Raw genomic sequence first — 22,480 nt, 5'->3', positions numbered from 1 at the left:
AGCTTTTTCGAAGGGTGTTGGAGCTTCCCTCCATTTCCATCCATCCACCTATCTGGAGAGCGCAAGCGCGGCAGGAGAAACACACAACGACGCGACGTGTCTGACCTCGATCGAATCAACCAGTTTCAGATCAACCAAAGTTTCTCAAATTGACGCGATCGATTGGCGCAAGTCACGATGGCTTCCCAGCAGCCACTCTCCTCGTCGCAGCAGCCGGCTGACGTTTACGGCGGTGGTGAGTGACCTTTGCGCAAAGCGCCACGTCCCTTCCTCCCGTTCAATTTCCTGACAGTGGCATTTCTGCGCTACAGACGAGATCTCCGCCCTCGTACTCGATCCCGGCTACTGCCATACCCGCGCCGGCTTCGCAGGCGAAGATGTCCCGAAATGCGTCCTACCGTCCTTCTACAGCCGCATCGACGGGAAGCTAGCCTTTGGCGACGAGTGCATACGCCCGCGCGAGAACCTCGAGCTGGCCAACTACATGAACACGAAGTCCGAGGTGGAGGACTGGGAGATCGCGCCCAAGATCTGGGAGAACATGCTTGTCCAGCGGCTGAACCCGACGCAGCCAACGCACCCCTCGAAAAACGGCCTGAACGACGGGAACAAGGACGGCGAGGGCGACGTCTCGATGGCAGAGGCCGAGAACCAGGAGGAGCAGGAGAAGGCGCTGTGGGAGAACCCAATCTTGCTTACGGAGCCGGCGACCAACCCGCCCAAGAACCGGGAGAAGGCGATGGAGACGCTGTTCGAGACCTTTGGAACGCCAGCCGCCTGGCTCAGCAGGACGCCCGTCCTTTCCGCGTTCGCGGCAGGCAAGGCGACGGCTCTGGTGATTGAGGTTGGCGGGGCAAACACCTCTGTCACGGCGGTGCACGATGGTATGGCGCTCAAGAAGTCGGCTGTCCAGTCCTCAGCAGGTGGTCTGTGGCTGTCGCAGCAGATCCGCGCCATGTGGGAGACCAACGACCCGAAGATCGACACTGTTCCGACATTCATGATCGAGAACAAGACCCAGGTGGACGCTCAACAGCCGCCGAACGCCAGGCTCAAGAACTTCCCATTTACGATCCACGACTCGTTCCGCCGCCATGAGGAGGAGCGACTGTTGACCGAGTTCAAGGAGTCGGTAGTCGAGGTCTGGAAGGGCCCCGGGCGGTACGCGGCCCCCGGAAACGAGGAGTTCATCAAGACGCAGCCGGGCCGCGTGTTTGAGATGCCCGATGGGTACAACCAGATGTGGCGGGAGCAGCGGTTCAAGTGCGCCGAGGGCATGTGGGACGAGGCGGCGGGGTACCACGTCTCGGACGAGCACTTCCGCCTTGCCAAGAACCAGACGATACCGGGGCTGATCAAGCAGAGCCTGGACCTCGTGGACGTGGACCTGCGGCCCCACCTCCTGGGCAACATCGTCGTGACCGGGGCGACGAGCCTGCTGAACGGGTTCAACGACAGGCTCAACAACGAGCTCACGCAGATGTACCCCGGCATGAAGATCAAGCTGCACGCGGCAGGCCTGACGAGCGAGCGGCGCTTCGGCGCCTGGGTCGGCGGGAGCATCCTGGGCAGCCTGGGGAGCTTCCACCAGATGTGGATCTCGCGCAAGGAGTGGGAGGAGATTGGACCCAGCGTCGTCGAGAAGCGCTGCAAGTAGTGAGTGCGGTCTCCGTGTACTCAGGAGAGGAAAACGTGATGCAAAGATTTTTGGTGCTCAATTTTGGTAATGTGCGCGGCGGTCCAGAATGGGATGAGGCGTCTGGAGTTGGCAGATGGTCTGCTGGCCGGTGGCAGGATCAAAAGCCGGTAGGGCAGCCTTTGCGGAAAGCTAGCTGGCTATTTGTACAAAAAAAACAGAGAAATGGAACATTTAATCTAGATGAGATTTTTGTGCATTTTATTCTATTCTTGTGCTTACCACCCATTCCACCTGGGCCACACATCCACGACCTCGTCCTCGTTGCCTGTCCTCCTGCTATCCACCACGAGGTAGTGGTCGTACCCGGCACCCGCGATACAGGCGTGGTTCGGCCATATCCTCACCCTCTGCCCGAACCTCAGCGGCACCTCGGCACCCTTGTCCCCCTTCCACGCGAGCACGCCGTGCTCCTGGCTGATCTTGTCGACCTGCCAGCCGCGGTGGACGGCGGGGAACCCCGCCGGCGCGGGGTCGGACGCCTCGAGCGCGGGCTCGCCCCAGGGCGCGACGACGCCCCAGCCGGCGTAGTGGCCCTCGGCGTCCTGCCTGCACGGCTCGCGGCCCAGGGCGAGCGACCCCGCGTTGACGAGGGCCTCGGTGGACCCGGCCGCGCCGCGGCCCGCGTACAGCGAGGCCACCTCCGCCACGACCGAGATGGCGATGTCGCCGCTGCCCAGGAGGGAGCTGTCGCGCGCGTGGGTCGCCAGCTGCTGCAGGTCGAGGGTCGGGTAGACGCCGGCGTGGACCTCGAGGGCCAGGCCGTCGGCCTTGAGGGTGCCGATCAGGGAGGCGAGGGTCGCCACGCGGGCGCCTGTCTCGCCTGCGCCGGCCCCTTGTGCTCCTCCTTGTGCTCCTGAGGAGGAGGAGGAGGGGATGCCCGGGTGCTGCAGTGCCGTCGCGGTGGGGGTGGCCCCGACGGAGAGGGTGAGGGCGTGGCCGGCGCTCTGGGCGCGGATCTCGGCCGCGACGCCGGCCAGGGTGGCGAACTCGTCCGTCAGGTACATCAGGGCGTCCCAGTCCCCGCGGGTGTAGTACGACTGGCCGGCGTGGGCGTACAGGCCGTGGAGCACGGCCGACCCGTCCGCCTCGGCCGCGAGGGCGTCCTTCAGCAGGGCGTGGTAGGTCTGCGTGCCCGGGATGGCGCCCGCGCGGTTGTACTTGACGTCGATCTTGAGGAAGGCGAGCGGCCTGTTGCCGCCGGACTGGGACCTGAGGTCCGCCAGGAGGGGCACCTGGGCCGGGTTGTCGATCATGACGGCGAGGGCGTTGGGGCCCAGGGCTCTGGAGATGGCGGCCAGGCGGGGGACGGCGGATGGGAAGAGGGGGAAGGCGAAGAGGACCTGCCGGGCGTTAGACTGCCTGGCCAACTGGCGAGTTCATATTCAGGGCGGTTGGCACGTACGTTCACATCACGCCCCTTGTTCTGGAAGTCCTTCAGGACGGGGGCGATCTTCTCTGCCTCGAGGATGGTCGAGACGATGATGTTGGCCGGTGCCTTGGAGTGCTCGCCCACCTGAAGCCTCGTGAGCTCCTCCGTCTGCGCAGATGGTCAGCCGCCGTGGCGTCCTAGAGAGAGGGGTTTCACCCGGGGGGTCAGTGACATGAGACTGACTACTGACCTTGTGAGTCTTGATGTGTGCCCGCCATCCAATGCCGTTCTTGTCGGCAGCATCGATCATCCGCTGGCAGTTGACCTCGAGCTTGGCCATGTCCAGGACGATGCTGGGCGTGGGGACCTCTTGGAGGGTCTTGCCCACAAACCGCTCTTGGAGAGCGGCCTTGGACACTGTCGCCGACATGATTATGACCTCGGGAGGTGTTGTCGCCGGTAAGTTGTGCTCTTCTGGGTCTAGTCAGCAATCTTGTTCCGCCGAACGGGGCGGCAGATGACTATTTACCAGTAGTAGCTGGGTCAGTGAGGCTCCACGACTCAGGCCTTGGGCAGATTCCTCTGCTTTCGCGGATGTGCTATTTGGCCGGCTCGTATGGTGCCGACGGTGTTGCAGACTTGCTGGTCGAGGGGCCCTTTTGTAAGTCAGTCCTGGACCGACGATATCGGCCTGAGTAGTCATCTCCACATGATAAGGGCGTGTCAGACCGCCGCTGAGGCGGCAACAGACGGGCAATGACAAGTCCGCATCACGTCACAAGACAATGGTGTTGATGGAAATGCCAAGATGCTCCATTTCTACACATGTCAGCATCCACGCCCTGGATGTAGCGCATGGGTGTGCAGGATACCCAAGCCTTTGCCTTTTATGGCCGCCCATCTGAGAACAGAATCATGGCCGTTCGCTCACCCACAGGCCAACTACAAACCTAAAATTGGGTACAACAGAACGGAAAGATCCAGCATCTTAGTGGAGGTGCGTGTATAACAAACTTTGGTGTTCATGTTGGGCCAGCTGATTTGGGTGACAAATTGGGTTGGTGCACGCCGCTCCGGACTTGTGATTGTCCGGTGGCCAGTCAACATGTTAGCAAGGCCTCGAAGCACAAGGAAATATCATGGTAGACTAGAGGCCATATGTGGCTGACACTACTTAAGGAGTGGAATGCAGGTTAGCATCACTTTCAAACGCATGAACAGGCCCTCCGCTATCGTGTATCGGATTGCCATCCTCAACTACCGGGCCGGCCACGTGAATCCTCACCAAATAAGTGAGTGCGCCATCGCAACAGTGAGAAGTCAAGTCACATACTAGAGACAAATTTCCAGCCAGGACACTAGGGTGAAGCAGTGAGATGTCCATTCATATCAGACAAGCTTGACTCCGTTGTCCGCTGCCTGTGACAACTACCCTAGGCTATGGACGGCTACAGCATGTCATAGCTAAATGAGTACCACATTGTGTATCTTGCCCGTCCGGAGAGTAGGAGAACTAGCTTAGGGTTAGGGATGATCCCCTGATTCATGGTTGAAAACAGGGGCGTACATGCTAAGTTATAAAAATTCCGGGTGAGTATAGTAAAAAAGGCGATGTGGGCTTCATTCAGCTATGAGATGCTAGATGACCTGGGGCAGTAGGGAGGAGTACTGTCACAGGCTTAGCCGTGAAACTAAGACCTGCCGGCCATGCTCAAGGTGAGAAAAAAGGTACGTACCGAGATGGGTCCCACTTATTGCCATTTTTGCAATAGCGCACAGACACTCAGTAGGTGATTGCGGGTTTCTTAAAGGTGGGTGCCCGGCCCCACCCATTTCGCCATCGCTGCACCGTCAACACCACGCGGGCAACCCAACTGCCAACCCCGACTTGACCATGGCAGACCAGGTTGACTGGGCCGCCCAGGAAAGGGACGACGCCGATGCGATCCAGAAACTCTTCAGCCAAGATCCCACCAACCAGCCGGACATCTCCCTCGAAGGCCCCATCGACCAGTCCAATAAGGCCGACGATGCCCTCGACTTCGAAGACATCAGCGACGATGATCTTCCCGACGAGGAGGAAGCCGCCAACGGCGGGCTCGAGAACCCCCCTGCCCTGACCAGCGACGGTGGCACGAGCAACGATAACGACGATGATCTGTTCGGCGATGGTCGGGAATCCTCACCCTTGGTTGGCGAGCCCGCCCTGTCACCGGGCGCTGCCATCGCCGACGCCGACCAGCAGGACATCGAGATGTCTGGAGCCGACGACCTGGCCGATCTGCGAGCTCTCAACTTCGACCCCGAGCCTAGCTACCCTATGGCCAACCAAGACCCTTCTATCCCCGCAGCCCCCGAGAGTGTTCTCGATCTCCTGAAGCAGACCTTCCCGGACTTCGAGCGCGGCAAGATCCTCAACTTCAACGAACTATTCCCACCGAGAAAGGCGAACTGGGTCGACAAGAAACCTCTGAGGCAGCCCAAGCCGCTCGTCCCCAACAAACTCAGCCTGGAACTCGACGTGGACCAAGAGAAACAGTTCAGGGTTCCCGGGCCCGCCTCGCAGACGACCCTCCAGAAGATACAGGCTGCCGAGAAGAACGGCTTGGTTTCCTTGCTCGTTCCGGAACCTGTCGATCCCGTCGACCTGGAGATATTCACAGCACAAGACTCCGATTCGGAGATGGAGCTCGTTGGGGGCTTCACTCTGCGCGACATCGAGACGGTCTGCGAGGACTGGGACGACATAATCGACCCTCCTCAAAGGCAGCGTCAGGATTCGCCTGGACTTGCTGTTGCTGAAGAAGATGATGACTGGTTCTTGGAGATGGGTATCGATCGCCCTGCTCCTAAGCGGCGCAAGGTCTCCCATCTTGTAGGACTGCCTGAGATCTCCCGGTTCATTGCTCCTTCGTTCGACAATTTCCACGATGCAACGGCAAGAAGCGCCAAGCGTGTACGACTGGACATGAATGATCCCTATCTGCTGATCGACGACATGGAGACGGAGCGGCCGACAAAGCGACCCAAGAACAACCAGAAGATGAAGCGAATGGCTGATGGCAAGATGGCTCAAGATATCTGTCAGCGATTCAATGTGTCAAACGACGAAGCATACGAGGCTCTCAAGGAGAACGTGCGCGACAAGGTCAGGGCGACACTGGGTGGCATTCAGGTCGAGCACAGCATTCCGGCTCGCAAGCTCCTATGGCCATACTACCAGGTCAAGATGGTTGATCCAAGCGCATTCAGCTACCACCGACCTCCATTCCGGGTAGTCAAACAGGTCAACAAGTCGCTAGGCTGGGCCAAGCCTAGGTGGCACAAGCGCAGAGATCTCAAGGGCCAGAGGGTGAGCGACATCTACAAGGAGTCGAGAGACGTAAGTCTCAACGACAACTCGACCGCCGTCCTCTTCGAGTACTGCGAAGAAATCCCGACCGTCTTGTCGAACTTTGGCATGGGCAGCAAAGTCGTAAACTACTTCCGTGTCAACAGTGATGCGGAGGAGAAACCGGCGGAGAAGCCATCCATTGGCGAGACCAAGGTCCTACTACCCGAAGATCGATCTCCGTTCGCCAACTTTGGAGACGTCACCAAGGGCGAGACAGTGCCAACCTTGCAGAATCAAATGTATCGGGCGCCGATTTTCAAGCACCAGCCTCGAAAGACTGACTTTCTCATCGGACGTATCACGACTTCCAAGGAGGGAAGCCAATATTACATGCGCAGAATCGATCACCTGTACGTTGTGGGCCAGAACTTCCCGTCCATCGAGGTACCGGGCCCCCATAGCAGGAAGGTCACCAACACGAGCAAGAACCGTCTCAAGATGCTGTCATACCGTTTGATAATGAAGAAGGGTTTTGTGGCTCTCAACGACATCACAACCCATGTAAAGGACTCGAATGATGCTCAAAATCGGCAAAAGTTGAAGGAATTCCTCTCATTTAACAAGGATGCCAGGCACTGGACACTGAAAGAAGGGGAGAAACTGATGGACCCCGAGACCATCAACTCGATGGTGCAGCCCGAGGATGTATGCCTGATGGATGCCATGCAGGTCGGAACCTACGAAGTGGAAAAGTCTGGATTCGCCGTCGACGCCCTGAACCCCGACAAAGAAGCGGGGGAGGGAGAAAGCTTAGCCGTCCACCTGACCCCGTGGAACACATCCAAGGCCTTCATAGACGCCACGACCGGAAAGGCAATGCTGAAGCTCCGCGGCGAGGGCGACCCGACAGGCCGAGGCCTTGGCTTCAGTTTTATCAGAACATCCATGAAGGGCGGCTTCCTCAATGTCTACCACGAGCAAGGCCCACAGTCCACATCGGCAGATGCCCTCGAGCGGGAGCGCAAGGCCAACGGCGGGCACTCGTACAACGTCAAGAAGCAGAACGACGCCTACGCCGAGGTCATCGCGGACATCTGGGGCAAGCAGAAGGAGACGCTCAGCGAGGCGGCCGTGCACGACGACGCGGACGTCCAGCCCCAGGACGACGAGGACGACCGCTTCAACGCGCAGCCGGCGGTGGCCGCGACGCCGCGCTTCGACGAGGGCGTGAGCCAGGTCAGCCGCAGCGCCATCAGCGCGCGCAACGCGCGGCGCAAGCTGCGCATCGTCCGGACGGTCAGGCAGCCCGACGGGACCGAGAAGGAGCAGGAGGAGGTGATCGAGGACGCGGGCGTGATCGCGCAGTACACGCGGGCGCGGCGGGAGCTCGAGGAGGCCGACATCGACGTCTACAACATCCAGTGGACGGGCAACGAGGAGCGCGACCGCGTCATCCGCAGCAAGCTCGAGCAGGAGGAGCTGCGGCTCAAGAAGAACAGGGAGCGCCGGCAGCAGCGGGAGAAGCAGAAGGGCGGCGCCCGCGCGAGCCTCTCCGGGGCGGCGGGCGGCGCGGGCTTCGGGGCGGGCGGCGGCGCGGGCGGCGCCGGCTTCGACGGCGGGTCGGCCATGTCGCCGGAGCAGCCGTCGATCGAGAAGGGCGGTACCACGCGCAAGTGTGCCAACTGCGGACTGGTCGGTCATATCAAGACCAACAAGAAGCTTTGCCCGATGCTCAACGGTACCATGTCCAACAAGGTCGGCGGCGACGACACCACGGGGACGTACGGCGAGACTTAGGAAGGATGGGAGGACTGTTTCCAGGGAAAGGGGTCCCGCGTCCACCAGCTCAGGCTCGGGTGCCTGTAAAAAAAGGGGGGGCCAAAAATGGGGAGAGTCTGAGTGGTGGTGTGGTGTGGTGGGGTATCGTGGTTTTGGTGGTGGTGTGATTGGGGAAGGAGAAACAAGCCTTGCAGAGGGACGGCTTCCTGCGGTGTTTCTGCCCTTTCCCGCCCTGTCTCCCCCACGTCGTGGTTTATGTTTAGAAACATGCAGTTATGGACATGCGGGGGTGATGGGGGGATGATGCTGGTGGTGGTGGTGCTGGTGGTGGTGTTACATCCAAGTCGAGATTAACGCTATACATTAATACTCTATACTTGACCGTCCGAATGTCCCCATCTCGCTCATCTGTGTAATGAGGGACGTGTTTATTGTGACCAAGTGCGTCAGAGGAAACTTCATCTTGGTGTTGATCGTGCTACTGATTCGTCCTGCTGACGCGGCAGGTCGGCCGGCCAGCACTGGAGTTGAGGATGTGCGGGTGCGGTGCGGTGGTGGTGGTGTGCCGAGGGCGCACTTTTGGGGTCGGGGGGATGGAGCAGACCGTCCGTCCATCCATCCTACCTGGTGATTTCTCCATGATCCTTCAGGTTGACGTGCGTGTGTGGTGCGCATTCTCCGTAAGCACTGGCAGCATCGCACTTACCTGTTCGGGTGTAATAAACAAACTCTTCCCCGTTTTGAGATTAAACCCGTCGACTCTGGCAGGAAGATCGACAGAGACGCCGTCATGCTGTCATGTCAGACATACATTACAAAAAGTCTCCGTGCCTGCATAATCTGGTTCTAGCATTATTGATGTACCCCCTCCCCCCCTAGAACGCACTGTTCCTGGGGTGTTGATCTTCGGTTTGAGATAGATAGGTGGGTAGATAGATCGCTCTGCTGAGGTCAGACGCCCTGGGAGCACACCCCGCAAGAAACCCGCCCACTGGTATCACCGTATCACCTGATTTGATTCCGTGGTTCTGCAACGGTGTGGGGGCTGAGAAGGGGTGAGAAACCTGGGGGAGGGGGAGACATAGAGGGGGACACCCGGAGGGGCCGTTTGCACGTGTGTATGTACAATATGCTGTGCGCGTGCGCGAACCATGGTGCCTGCTGGGAACACTTGGTTGATTACGTGAGCGATCGTCGCCGGTTTGCCTCGTCCGCGCAGGCTGGCCAGAGACGGCGGCCCTTCAGACGGGACCTGGCAGGGGGTTGATGGTTCTGGGTCGATTTCTAGGCCGTCTATCCGCCCAACACCCTCTCTATCTCTCTCTGTGTGCGTGTGTGCCTGTGCCCGCGGTCCGCGAACCACGCAGCCTTGCGTGGGCGCGGAAACTTCGGGGGCCAGGCGATAGGCCGGCTCCGGGCTGGGAGGGACGAAGGAATGTGTGGGCGGGTGGATGGATGGGGGTGCGGCTCAGCCCTACTAGTCTGTTTCGAAACATCTACGGCGCGGTGCGCGTATGTTGATGCGTGAGTGTGTGGGTGTGATGGATAATGTGCTCGTTGATCTAGGGAGATGGTGGTTGGACTGCGGCAAAGGGCACGCTCGCAGCCTCGCACAGCATGTTTACGGCAGACACGGCAGCAGGCTCTGGAAACAACGTACGCAGCCCGGCTAAAGGGCGAGCAAAGCCGCATGCACGTGGTGCGCGAGGGGGGCACAGAGTCCGATGAGGCTGCACTTCAGCCCGCTTCCTGCCCGTGTCGCTGTTTCATGTCAGAATGAGACAAGAGAAGGCGATGCATAATGCTACAGTCGGAAAGACACGCGTGTCAGCCATGGGCGAGGTGGTCGACGAGGCTTCAGGCTCGGTGGAGAAGACAAGGTGCTCTCCGTCGGCAGTCGTACGGTATTGCCCCGAGGTGGGCCATCTGAAGTACAGTGGTGCGTGGCTGTTGCGTTCGTCGCGCGGTGATCCGATCTATCGCTGACTCGGTTGAAGGTCGCTTAGAGCGCCCCCAGACAGTGCGGTGCCCAGACGCAAACAGAAGACACCCCCTCCAGACCCGGAATATCAGCTGAACGATCGTCGCACAGACCGATGGCATATAGGGCTGCAGGGTTGCAGGTAACCGAGGCGACAGACCAGCATGGAGAATGGCAGGTCATGTCATGCGGGCTACGATCAGGTCTCGAAGGCCAGATTCGAGTGCAGGCTGGCTCAAGGTGCGACCCCAGCTTCATCCCATCCGCCAGGGTCCTTCTCCTGCCAGTGCGCATCGTGTAATCAAAGCATCTTATATTGGCATCATGACGCGCATCACGGTTGTGATAGTCGTTGCGGCCCAGCCCAAGATATCGGCACATTGAGCCAGCTAGTGCGGTCGAATGCCGCCGCTGGCTGTCCCGTGCAAGGACCGTCCCTAAGGTGAGGGTGAACCCCTTAGTTCTACGGCATCAGTTGGTGTCGCCCTCCATGATCGAGTCCAATTTGATCCTTCGTGAGCGAAGGATCGCAACCTTCAATTCGACAAGTGCGACACACCACGTTGACGGCGCAGCTTGTAAGTGGACGGCAGCTCGGAGGAACGGGTGGGATTTGAGAACAGTAAGCCGGCGGGGTAGGACGGACCGGCGAGTCTCGTGGCCTTCAAACACCCGTCGGTCGCGAGCCGTCTACCCGAGGCCATGGTCGAACGTCACGACCGGGCAAGTGTTGTTGCCGTGCGAACTTGGTGCAAAGGACGCCAACTGCGTCAAACTCGGAAGTTTTTGATCTTCTGGTTGAGGTTCCTGGCATGGTGTCTCGAGTGGCTGGCAGGGCGGCCCAGTCATGGGGGAGGAAGTTGAGGATGTGCTTCTAAAAATATCTATTTTTAAACTGATAGCCGCCGGGCGCTTAGCTGGCGACCCCACTCCCTTGCAGAATGCACGCAAGATTCTGAAGAGCCAAGAGGCAGGGGTGAGCAAGGGATGGGTGGGGGTGGCAGGAGGGTGGTTGATAGGTCCGAGCTCTGCTGGTTCCGCAGGATCGCCCCTCGTGCCGTGGATGCGCAGTGGGCCATCGGTGATGGCCCTCGCGCTCGTGCCGTCGTTGATATCCTGATGCACTGGTTGGTGATGGTGCTTGCCGTCGTACAGCGCCTCGTTGTTGGTTGGGACGAATCTGGTCGGCCGTGCCGTGTGATGTTCGCATCGTTGCATCATGGCGACTCGGGAACCCTGTTCCTCCAAGCTTGTTGGGTTCGACAAGGCCTGGATGGCGGTTTGAGGTCTGACTCGATGACAGCTCCGACCGTGTCGACGCGCGAGGGTGAAACCCGGCCAAAGCTTCCCCTAGCTCCCCAGCGGCTCTCAAAGAAAGTCCGCAGCCGTCTTTTGCGACGCGAGGGACTTGTACGACTTGGGATAAGAGCCTCCTCAATAGACCTGAGAGCCCTCAGAAAGATCGCGCAGCCAAATTAAGTTATTTCGGGCCGTGGGTGAGACATTCGTAGAACGATGCCGGAGGCGGAGGCACCGGAGGCTCGCAGTCTACTGAGCAGACGCGGCACGAAGGTCCCGAGCCAAGGCCTGCCCTACCCGGGGATCAATGTCCTCAGCCCGCTTAGATTTCGCAAATCTGACGAGATTCAGGGCAGCACTCACAGCCCCAATTTTGGATCACTGTGCATGGCCTGCCCCTTGTGAACCCTTGTGCAGATGATCAGGTGTGCGTCCGGGTGGGGAGCTGCACAGAGTCAGACGCCATTGACCAGTGGGTGCCAAGCTTACAGACTTCTTCGAAATTGGCTTCTGGACGGTACCACAGTAGTGTACCACGTCCACGTACCTACCCTATCGTCCAAGGCGAGGCTGCCCTCCCTGCCCTGCGCGCATTCACCCCGTCCGCCGGACCGCAACAACAAGCTCCACGACCTGCCCCTGCCAAGGTCACACGGTCACCCAAACAGGGCCGGACGTCGTCCAGAGTCGCCAATAAGACGTGGTTCCTGCATATTCAGGCCCTGGTGTTGCATTCAATATCGGCGAAGAGCGAGCGAGCAGACTGCTCAGGCTGGCCCGATCTGGTTTTTGGCGTGCAGATTTGTGGGTGAAGTCCTGGCCAATATGCAGGAGAATAGCGCGCTCTATAATAATACACCTTGTGTGTTTACTTCCTCGGCCGCCAATGGCGTCGCTTGGTCGGACTCTGCAAGGTGACGGGCGGTCCAGGCAGCATGTTGTACGGTCCAGACTACCTTGACGCAGATCAGCTCAGGTCAGCCCAGAGCGAGACACCGAGGATCAGGAGACGAGTCGTCGCGCGCCTCGAGTATGTAGGATGCATTGACAGCTGTTGTAAGTTGGTGGGGGCGTCTTCTACGAGGCTGGGATATGTTCAGGTGCTGCACTGCTAAACGACCCGGGTACATCTTGGCCGGGCGGCATCTAGGGGTCTTCTCGCGGCAGACGGTGGTCGATCACGGGCTCGTAGGGCTGGCCAGCCGGCCGGGCAGGCGCTCAGGCGCAGGCGCAGACAGGCGCGGAGGCGGGCGCGGGCGCTGCAAGGCGTGGTCTTTCCAGTGTAGGACTGAGTGTATCGTGACAGCTGGTCGGCCGCGTGCACGGTGCATTGTCAAGGGCGGGCCTCTGACGACCAGAGTTTCGATGTGCCAAGAGCCTTGCAACCGGGAGTGTCACGGATCCCAATGTGGCAGCCGTCCCAACTAGTAGATAACGGCGTTTCCGCGAGGCCATTACAGTTGCGAGGAAACGTGGTTGTGTACCTGGTGGGAGTTGTGGACCACCATTCTAACACAAACGTCGTCGTCAATATGCAGGCAGTAGTGTGGTGTGAGGTGGCAGCTAAAATTGTTGAAGCAGTCAGCAATGGTTATAGAAAGAGTTTTGGTGCTGATACCAGGTGATACTATATGCCATACCACTGTGGTACAGCACTCGGTACCCGGGGGGCTACTGTGAGGCTAGCAGTCCAACAGTGGCTTCGTTCTTAACATGGATCAATGGTGATGTCGTCCCTTGGATCAGGGGATACCCTGGAGCTGGAGCGACCCACCGGATGACCCTTGGCAATGGCCGTTTTTCCCCCTCCCTTCTTCTTTGCTCAATTGCCTTGATCACGGCTTCTGGGGTGTTTCAACTGACTAGATGTGGATTGCTGTGGTTGGCCGGACGGACATTATCCCATACTGTCGGAGCCGTCTGGTTGTCCGGTGCTAGCCTGGCCGTTGCAAGATGCAAGATCAAGGTGCAATGCTGCTTGAGGGCCAGTTGTTCATTCGCTGTGCGCTAAGAGACGTGCGATGTGTGTATTAATGTGATTGACGTGTAGGCATGTATGTTAGCACAGTACGCCATGTATGCCATGCTGGAGTGGGCTCCAAGCAACGACTGCCGGTCCTAACCGGGTCGAGCTTAACACTCCCTGGCCCTGCTGTATGTAGCCTGTCGAATGGCGATGCTTGTTCCGGATAAGGCAACGGCCAGGGGACTGGTCCTGTCTTTTTGTTCCAGACAGCACGAGGCAGGAACGTTGAAAGAACATTTTAGCGTCAGCCGAACTGCTGGTTTTGTGTCGAGTCGAATTGATCCCAGCAACTCTGAAGAGACGAGTCGATCCAGGTCAGGTCACTCGAGTCCTGGTCCCCTGCTCCGCGCTGCCGAGTCCAAGTCCAGTGGGGAACAAGGCTAGTAGCCGAGACGAGGCGAGGTGAGGTGAGATTTCGGTCATGTCTGCCCGCCCGTCTTGTCTGTCTGTCTGTCTGTCTGCCTGTCTCTCTGTCTGTCAACGGTACATGACCAGTTACCCCACTGTGTGCCTGTCAGACTGCAGATTGCATGTATCCTCGGCGACTTGGCCGGGTACAAGAGAGGTGAGGGGCACCGCAGACAAGTGCAGGCACTGGTGTGCAGCCTGTGTGCAAGTGTGCAGGTGTGCAGGTGTGCAGGTGTGCAGGTGCAAATCGGATCCTGCCAGGGACTGCTGCTCCTTCACCCCTCCCACCACCCACCTCCTCCCGAAAACGGCTCCGTCCTGCTGCAGTCCCTGCTGCTCCCCCAACCCCTGCTCTCCTCGAGTCCTTCCCTGCCCACCTTGCCCACCTGCCCACCCGCTGCGCACCTGCCCGCTTCAGAACCAGAGCCAGAGCCTTACCCAACCTCTCCAACCCCCCAAACCCGCAAGAGAACTAAAACCTGGCCCGCCTGCAACTCTCGTGCGCTGCACCCATACCCTTCTCTCTCTCCTTTCTATTATTAGCATCACCATTCGAACCCGTTCAGCCCCATTCACTGCACGCCATCGCATCGCATCACCGTACTCACTCGCACATGTGGTTGAGTCCATGCTAATGCTAATACCTGGGCGGCCATACAACTGACCTGCAAGTATACCTGCAAGTATTCGCCTGCTCTGCCCTGGCCGTGTACCTGTCAGTCTCCAGTCTCCAGTCTCCTATCTCGTCTTGTCTCTTGTTCCCTTCCTTCCTTCGCCTTGTCGCTTAGCCGTGGCTGCTGCATCCGGCCAGGAACACTCAAAAAGGCCCGCCTGCGCCGCCCGTCATCGTGCTTGTGTTTCGCCCTCACCCTGCCTCTCGCCTACTGCTCTTGCGATCCATCCATCGCGGCATCCCACTGATGGTCTTTTACCTCGCAACTAGGCTCGACCCTCTCTTCCCGCCTCTCTCGATCCTTCTCGGAGCCAGGCCCACCAGCCCAGCGGCCCGTTCCCCCTCGCCTCTGCGAAGCAGTAAATATAGCTCGCCATCTGCCCTCGACCCGGCCCCTTCATAGCTATCTTTATCCCACTCCTCCACTTTTTCGCCTGTCTTCCTGCTCCTTCCTCACCTTGGTCCTTGCAAACAACAGCCTCTCCGCAGGACACTACTCCAGGCCTAGTTTCGACGAGACCCAAAGCTGGCTTGCAAGGCCAGCGCCGCAAGGCCGCACCCACTGGAAATAGAGTCCCCGTCTATTGTCGCTACCAATTCCTGTTACATCGCTGCGATAGGCACCTAGTGTCTCAAGCCCTTCAATATGGGTCGCAGAAAGATCGAAATCAAGGCTATCAAGGATGATAGAAACCGCTCTGTGTAAGAATCCACTTGTCCCCGCCCAGGTTGACTCAATTCATTCATCCGACTGCCTGCTGACGATATGTCTTACTCCAGAACCTTTCTGAAGCGCAAGGGCGGTCTCTTCAAGAAGGCACATGAGCTCTCCGTCCTGTGCTCCGTGGATGTCGCCGTCTTCATCTTTGGCCAGAACAAGAAGCTGTACGAGTACTCGTCCGGCGACATGCGGGAGCTGATCACAAGGTACACCTACCACGGCGGGCCGAACGAGCACAAAGGACCCGCGGACTTCAACGGAGGCGCTGATGACGACGAGGACGACGACGGAGATGCCACCCCGCCCCATGGCGAGCGCATGGGAACTCCCATGATGCCCCAGCACTTCCAAGGCCAGCCGCCATTCCCACACATGAGGCACCACACTCCATCAGCATCTCCGCCCATTCCAAACGGCGTCCCCTTCCCTCAGCATGCTCCCCAGGGCGTCCAGAGGGTGCACACCCCTCAGCCACAGATCGGCTCGCGGCCGGGCTCGCGGAATGACATGAGACGCATGCCTCCTCACATGGTCCCTCCACAGGTAGGCCCCCACGGGCCTCCCCAAGGCCCTCAGGTCAATGGCTATGCATACATCCCTCAGCCGGCCATCTACAACCCGCAGAACCCGAACATGCCCCAACCCGGCCATCAGTATCCTTATGCTCCGCCACCGCCTCACATGCAGCAGTATATGGAGAACCACCACAGGCAGTCTTCGGTCCCTCCAAACTTCCCCCCGCAACCTCAGCAACATCAGCAACCGCCGCCACCCGTTAGACATTCGCTCTCGCCGCCACAGCAGACCCACGGCCTCCCAGCGCAGCCTGCACCACAACCACAACCACAACCACAGCAGCAGCAGCAGCAGCAGCAGCAGCAACAGCAACAACCACAACCATCACCGCAACCTCCCCACTCGGAAATCCGCAGCCCGCCGCCTCCGCCACCTCCTCAGTCGCAGCCTCAGAGCCAAGAAGCCGCGCCAGCGCCAGTGCAGCCCAAGCCGGAAGCAAGCGACAGACTTATGCCACAGGCGCCTCTGCTCGATACGGCCTCAGCTATCAAGAAGATGCCTCAAAGGAAACAGCACAGCATCTTTACGCCAATCGACGAGAACCGCTCTGTCCTGTCCCAGCATCTGGCTGCATTTGCGGAGCACAGTGGCAAGGCTGACCCCAATGGCAACCGGTCACAGTCAATGGACATGCCCTCTTCCCTGCGGAACACCACGTCTCCGCCACAGGCTCCCAAGAGGGCAGAGACTGGCCCAGCTCCACCAAAGCGACAAGTTTCCGTGTCCTCCATACCCGAGGCAGAGTTCACTCCACCCTCACGCACCAACAGCTTGCGTACTGGCGGCGGTGCGCGACCCCGCCTCAAGGTGCAAATTCCCGACGAGCCATCAGATGCCGGTAGCAACACAGCAGAGTCCAGTTCCGCTGGTCCTGGTCACTCCACTGACGCTACGTCACAAACAACGCGGCCTGGTGACTCCCACTCGTCCGGGATAGTGCTCCCACCGCCCTCGCCGTCTGCCACCACCACACTACTCTCGGCCGGCGCAACTGGGCCCCCAAACCCCTTTGCCCGTCCGCCCAACCCAAACAATCAGAATCACATGAACATTGATACCCCGGCCTCTGCACTTCCCTCTCGGTACATGAACAACGAGTTCCTACCTAGTCCAAGTTCGTTCTTCCCAGACATGTATGCACGAGGCCACGACAGCAACACCCTTCCTAGCCCTCTCAACTTTGCAACTCCCGTTGTTGGATCAGGCCCTAGCTTCCTGCGTGAGGAGCTTTCCAATACTGGCAAGAGAAAGAGCCCGGAGATGAACAGCAACGGCCCGCCTTCAGACCCCATGGAGCCTAGCAACGAGCCCAAGCGACTCAAGGTCGGCAACTGAGGCAGAGACGGGTTGATGAAAACAAATTCATTGGGTGGAAACTGTACATTATTCTCTAAAAACGTTTGTCCAAAAGATGGAACGCTTCGCGGCATTTTCTTTGTCGGGTATACCGATCGATTATGAGTATTGAAACTGTCTTTTGGTCGTCAGCTCCACCGCACGGTCTGGCATCCAATTTTGCTTTGCGGCATTGCGGTGGAGTCTAAAGGAAAGAGGGGTGGTCATTTGTGTTTTTAAGGTTACGAAATGGTGGAGGATCGGATGTGGTGCAGATATGATCTGGGAATGTGGAGTTCTCACGCCGATTTACTTTTTTCGTCTTCATACGTACAACTTGTGGTGACACAATGAGCTTTTGCTTTGGTTGGGTGAGCTGTTCATCGTCGCGAAGCCCTCGTTGGTGTTGGCGGCAGCCTTTCTGTTAGCTTGAGGCCAGTGTGACGAAGAGCCTGGATATAGGGTCTCGGGAACAGGCATGTGGAAAATGAATGATACATAGACTAATGGAACCAAAAGTGCTACTCTGATCTGACTTGTTTTCTTCCTGGTCAACCTGCCTACTAAGTTGGTAAGTAGTGAGAGGGTCTCCCCATGTGGCACCACCAACGAGTTCGACCTTGTAAAAATATGTTTCCGGCTAGTAAATATACTTCCGGATTAGTATATAAAGAAGCGCTGTTTTCGTATATATAATTATTAAAAACGGCTAGACTATAAAGGGCTTTATTAGATGAAAACGTTTAAATACTAAATAAAGGGTATTTAGTATATAAATAGAGGGATGGAAAGCCTATTAGTTAATAGAAAGAATTTAACTCTATATATACTTAAATTCTTAAAGGTTATAAGGCCTGGATCTTTAATCCTAACTAAGTCAACTAGTACCTTCCTAAACGGAACAACGATAGCCTGCTGCAACCAATCAAAAGAGAGTTATGTAACACCCCTTACTTACACTATTAATAATATATCTAAGACTATTTTTAATACTCCCCTATAACTTAATAAAAACTATATCTATAAAATAATAAAAAATATCTTTATATTTATCTTTTTATACTTTATTTAATAAAAATATTTTTAAATATCTTTATATAATCTTTTATATATAAAATTACTTAAAAATAAATATTTTATAAAACTTATATTAGAGTAGTTTTATATAAAATACTATATTATAACCCTTATTTTATTTATACTTTATAATTATATCTTACCTTAAAAGAATAAAAGATTTTATATTATATTTAAATACCTTTTAATTATAAATACTCTTTTATAACTTAACTTTATAATTACTTTTAAATAAAGTAAAATCTATCTATATTTATATTTTAAAATTATAAAAAATTTTATAGATAGGTTACTTTCAACTTTTACCTATAAATATTCTTAAATATTTATATTAAGAATTACTTTATAAATTTTAAAATAAAACCCTTATAAACACTATAAATCTACAATACTTTATATAAAAATCAAACCTATTTTATTAGGAAATATTTATGATAATATACTTGAATTTAATAATTATAACTAATTTATAGACCCTTACATTAAAAATTTAAATTAAAAGATATTTTTAACCCTAGAATATTCTTATTTTTAATAACTATAATTAAAGACTATAAAAATACTTTTAATTTATACCTTAACTTAATAAATACTATAATATAAGACTAAATAAAACTATAAATTATATTAAAGAATATTTATTAGTTTATAAATATTTTATTAATATATATTTTATAGAAATACTAGAAAATTAATAAATATATATATATATATATATATTAATAAATTTATAAAAATATTTATAAAATACTTATAAAATACTTATAAAATACTTATAAAATATAGCTTTACTTAAAAGATTTAAAGTCCTTAAATTAAAAGGTTTATTAAATTATATTATATAGTCTATTAAAGCTTAAGCCTTTTATTAAAAGAAAATCTTATTAAAAAATAATAATTTTAAGAATTTAACACCTAAAAAACTAAAAACATTAATTTATATATAACTTATAGTAATAGATAGCCTACTTATATATATAAAAATATAAAAACTACTAAAATAATATAGAAAAACTATAAAATTTATATTAACCTACTAGATTTACTATTAAATTTTATTATTAAAAGAATTTTTAATACCTTACTAAATAATTTTAATATTATAGAAGACTATTTAAATAAAATTAGTTTAATAATTATAGATTTATTTACTAATAATATAAAACTATTAAATTAAATAGTTATAGTGTAAATATTAAACTTACTAAACAATAAATATATTAAATTTATTTAGAATATTATTTAGAGTCTATAAAAACTATAATAATTATAATATAGAGAATATATTTTCTAGCCTTATTAATAAATTAAAAGGAAAAATAAATAAGGATAAAAATACTTTTATTATTAAAAATAATAATAAAAATAAGAAAAATAAGAAGAATATACTATAATATACTTACTATAAAATAAAGGGCTATATTAAAAATAACTATTATTTTCTTTACCTTAAAAACACTAAAAGCTAGGAAAATAAAAATAAAATTAATAAAAATTATAATAATTCTTAAAAAACTTTAATAATAATAAAGAAAAAGGAATTTCTTTAAAATAAATTATTAACTATTTATAATAAAATAAATGAAGAAAGTAGTAATAAAGAAATAAAGAAAAAGAAATAAATATAATATAAAAATCCTCTAATCTAAAAGGAAAAATTATTAAAATTTAACTTATAAGATTATTATAATAATAATATAGACTATAAGGAAGATATAAAGGTATACTTTATATATAATAAATTTTAATAATAATAATATTATTAATAAAAATCTAGACTATATAAATAATATAATATATATAGAAAATAGTTTAGAAATAAATAAAATAGAATTTATTAAAAATATATATATAAATATATTTATTATAAAAGATATAAATCTTTTAAGTAATATTAGATATATAAATATTAGTATTAATTAGGAAATACTAATAAAATAAATATTAAAATAAAAGGAGACTTAAAAATAAATATAAATAATAAAGATATAATTTTAAATAATATATATTATACTCTAGAATTTAATATAAACATATTAAGTTTTAAAATTATAAAGTATATATATAATATAATATTAAAATATTATAGTAAAAGTAATAAATAAAGTCTTTAATAAAATAGAAACTATAGGCTATTATAAGAATAGATTACTTTATATTAAAATAAATATTTATATAAATATAAGTAAAAATAAATAACTATTAAATATAAGTAAAAACCTCTTTAATTACTAATAAAGATTTATTAGATATATATTTATAGTATTATAAGCTAGGTATATATATAGACCCTTTACTTATAATATTAAAAATAATAATATAGATATTAAATTTTCTAAAAAATATAAAAATACTATTATATAAATGTAATATATACTTAAGAATAAATATAATATTAAAATAAATAAAATAAGTAATAATTTATATAATTATAATATATTAAAAGGATATATAGTGATATAGTTAGTCTTTTAAAAATATTTATAATAATTATAAATATTATATATTATTTTAGATAAAAGACTAAATACCTATATATAGATTTATTAAAGTTTAAAGATTAAGTATTAAAATCTTTTAATAAATATAAAATATAATAGAAAATAAAATAAATAAAAGAATAAAAGAATTTAATATTAATAATAATATTAAATATATTAATAAAAATTTAAAATAATATTAAATAATAGTAGTATTATATAATAATACCCTCCTTATATAAAAGAACTTAATAGTTTTATAGAAAGAAGGAATTTAATAATATTAAATAAAATAAGATACTTATTATTATAAGCTAATTTACTATATAAACTATAAGGGAAGCTACTATATTTAGTATATATTTATATAATATTATATCTTAAAAGGATTTAAGGTAGAAAACCCTATATAATCTATTATATAATTATAATCTACCTATAAATTATATTAAATTATAGGATCTATAGTATATTATAATAATAATAAAAATAAAAATAAACTAAACCTTAAAACGGAAAAAGGGTATTAGTTAACTTTAATAAAAATAATAAGATATATAAAATATATACTAATAATAAAATAGTATAGACTAGAGATATAAATATCTTAGAAGGTGAATATATTATAAATAAAGATAATAATCCTATATTCGAAGAAAATAAAGAAATAGAATTATATAGAAATAATAATAATAATAATAATAATAATAATAATAATAATAATAATAATAATAATAATAATAATAATAATAATAATAATAATAATAATAATAATAATAATAATAATAATAATAATAATAATAATAATAATAATAATAATAATAATAATAATAATAATAATAATAATAATAATAATAATAATAATAATAATAATAATAATAATAATAATAATAATAATAATAATAATAATAATAATAATAATAATAATAATAATAATAATAATAATAATAATAATAATAATAATAATAATAATAATAATAATAATAATAATAATAATAATAATAATAATAATAATAATAATAATAATAATAATAATAATAATAATAATAATAATAATAATAATAATAATATAATAGAATTCTATATAAATTACTACTCTATATTAAAAGAAAAGGATTTTATAGAATATAAAGCTTTATATACTATAAAGAATATACTATTAAGTAATTAAATAATAATATTAGAAAATAATATAAAAACTCTATATATATTAACTATAAGTGGAATAGATAAGCCCTTTAGCTTAAAAGAGGCTATATATAAGGAAGAAGCACCTTATTAAGTAAAAGCTATAAAAGATAAAGTTAATTTATTTATAAGTTAAAATATATATAATATAATAAATATAAATAATATACCTAATACCTATAAGCCTTTAGGGGGGAAGTGGGTATTTAAAAAGAAATTTATAAATAACCCTAATATAATAAAGCCCTACTAGGTAATTAATAAATTAAATAATATATACTATAAAGCTTATTAGGTAGTATAAGGTTTTAATTAAAAATTAGGGGTAGATTACTTAGAAACCTTCGCTATAGTTTGTAGATTAGAAATGTGGATATTATTATTAATAATAGTAATAAATAAAAACTATTATATATATAGTTATAATATAAAAAATATATTTTTACACTTTAATATTAATAAAGAAATATATATAAAATTACCTTTTATATATATAAAAAAGTAGTATAGGGTTATTAAATAAAGCTTTAATTTA

General features: G+C 49.3%; 5 protein-coding genes across 5 annotated transcripts; 3 read left to right on the top strand and 2 right to left on the bottom strand.

The window, feature by feature from the left end:
- Nucleotides 1-51: 51 nt before the first annotated feature.
- KVR01_010643 (uncharacterized protein) lies at nucleotides 52-1,989 on the top strand. The gene is made up of 2 exons (XM_044784211.1): nucleotides 52-235; nucleotides 312-1,989. The coding sequence occupies exons 1-2, from the start codon at nucleotides 178-180 to the stop codon at nucleotides 1,655-1,657; spliced, it is 1,404 nt and encodes a 467-aa protein (XP_044640802.1). The 5' UTR covers nucleotides 52-177; the 3' UTR covers nucleotides 1,658-1,989.
- Nucleotides 1,797-3,829, bottom strand: KVR01_010346 (D-serine ammonia-lyase DSD1; the record flags this gene model as incomplete). The annotated part of the gene is made up of 5 exons (XM_044788701.1): nucleotides 3,598-3,829; nucleotides 3,319-3,542; nucleotides 3,102-3,236; nucleotides 2,044-3,039; nucleotides 1,797-1,913 (listed from the first exon to the last, which is right to left on the bottom strand). The coding sequence occupies exons 2-5, from the start codon at nucleotides 3,496-3,498 to the stop codon at nucleotides 1,797-1,799; spliced, it is 1,428 nt and encodes a 475-aa protein (XP_044640505.1). The 5' UTR covers nucleotides 3,499-3,542; nucleotides 3,598-3,829.
- A 1,097-nt stretch (nucleotides 3,830-4,926) lies between these two features.
- On the top strand, nucleotides 4,927-8,567 carry KVR01_010553 (histone acetyltransferase). The gene has a single exon (XM_044789251.1). It carries the CDS (start codon nucleotides 4,963-4,965, stop codon nucleotides 8,197-8,199), a length of 3,237 nt encoding a protein of 1,078 aa, XP_044640712.1. The 5' UTR covers nucleotides 4,927-4,962; the 3' UTR covers nucleotides 8,200-8,567.
- Nucleotides 8,568-10,750: 2,183 nt separating this feature from the next.
- On the bottom strand, nucleotides 10,751-12,782 carry KVR01_010721 (uncharacterized protein). Its single transcript, XM_044785238.1, has one exon. The coding sequence runs from the start codon at nucleotides 11,381-11,383 to the stop codon at nucleotides 10,853-10,855; it is 531 nt and encodes a 176-aa protein (XP_044640880.1). The 5' UTR covers nucleotides 11,384-12,782; the 3' UTR covers nucleotides 10,751-10,852.
- Nucleotides 12,783-14,349: 1,567 nt separating this feature from the next.
- KVR01_010652 (uncharacterized protein) lies at nucleotides 14,350-17,730 on the top strand. The gene is made up of 3 exons (XM_044794462.1): nucleotides 14,350-14,610; nucleotides 14,839-15,270; nucleotides 15,349-17,730. Exons 2-3 carry the CDS (start codon nucleotides 15,215-15,217, stop codon nucleotides 17,198-17,200), a joined length of 1,908 nt encoding a protein of 635 aa, XP_044640811.1. The 5' UTR covers nucleotides 14,350-14,610; nucleotides 14,839-15,214; the 3' UTR covers nucleotides 17,201-17,730.
- Nucleotides 17,731-22,480: the final 4,750 nt, after the last annotated feature.

This window comes from Diaporthe batatas, assembly GCF_019321695.1.
Source record: "Diaporthe batatas strain CRI 302-4 chromosome Unknown Contig00013, whole genome shotgun sequence".
Taxonomy (NCBI): Eukaryota; Fungi; Ascomycota; class Sordariomycetes; order Diaporthales; family Diaporthaceae; genus Diaporthe; species Diaporthe batatas.
The sequence above is the reverse complement of the archived record's forward strand: the minus strand, read 5'-3'. Positions and strand labels throughout refer to the sequence as shown.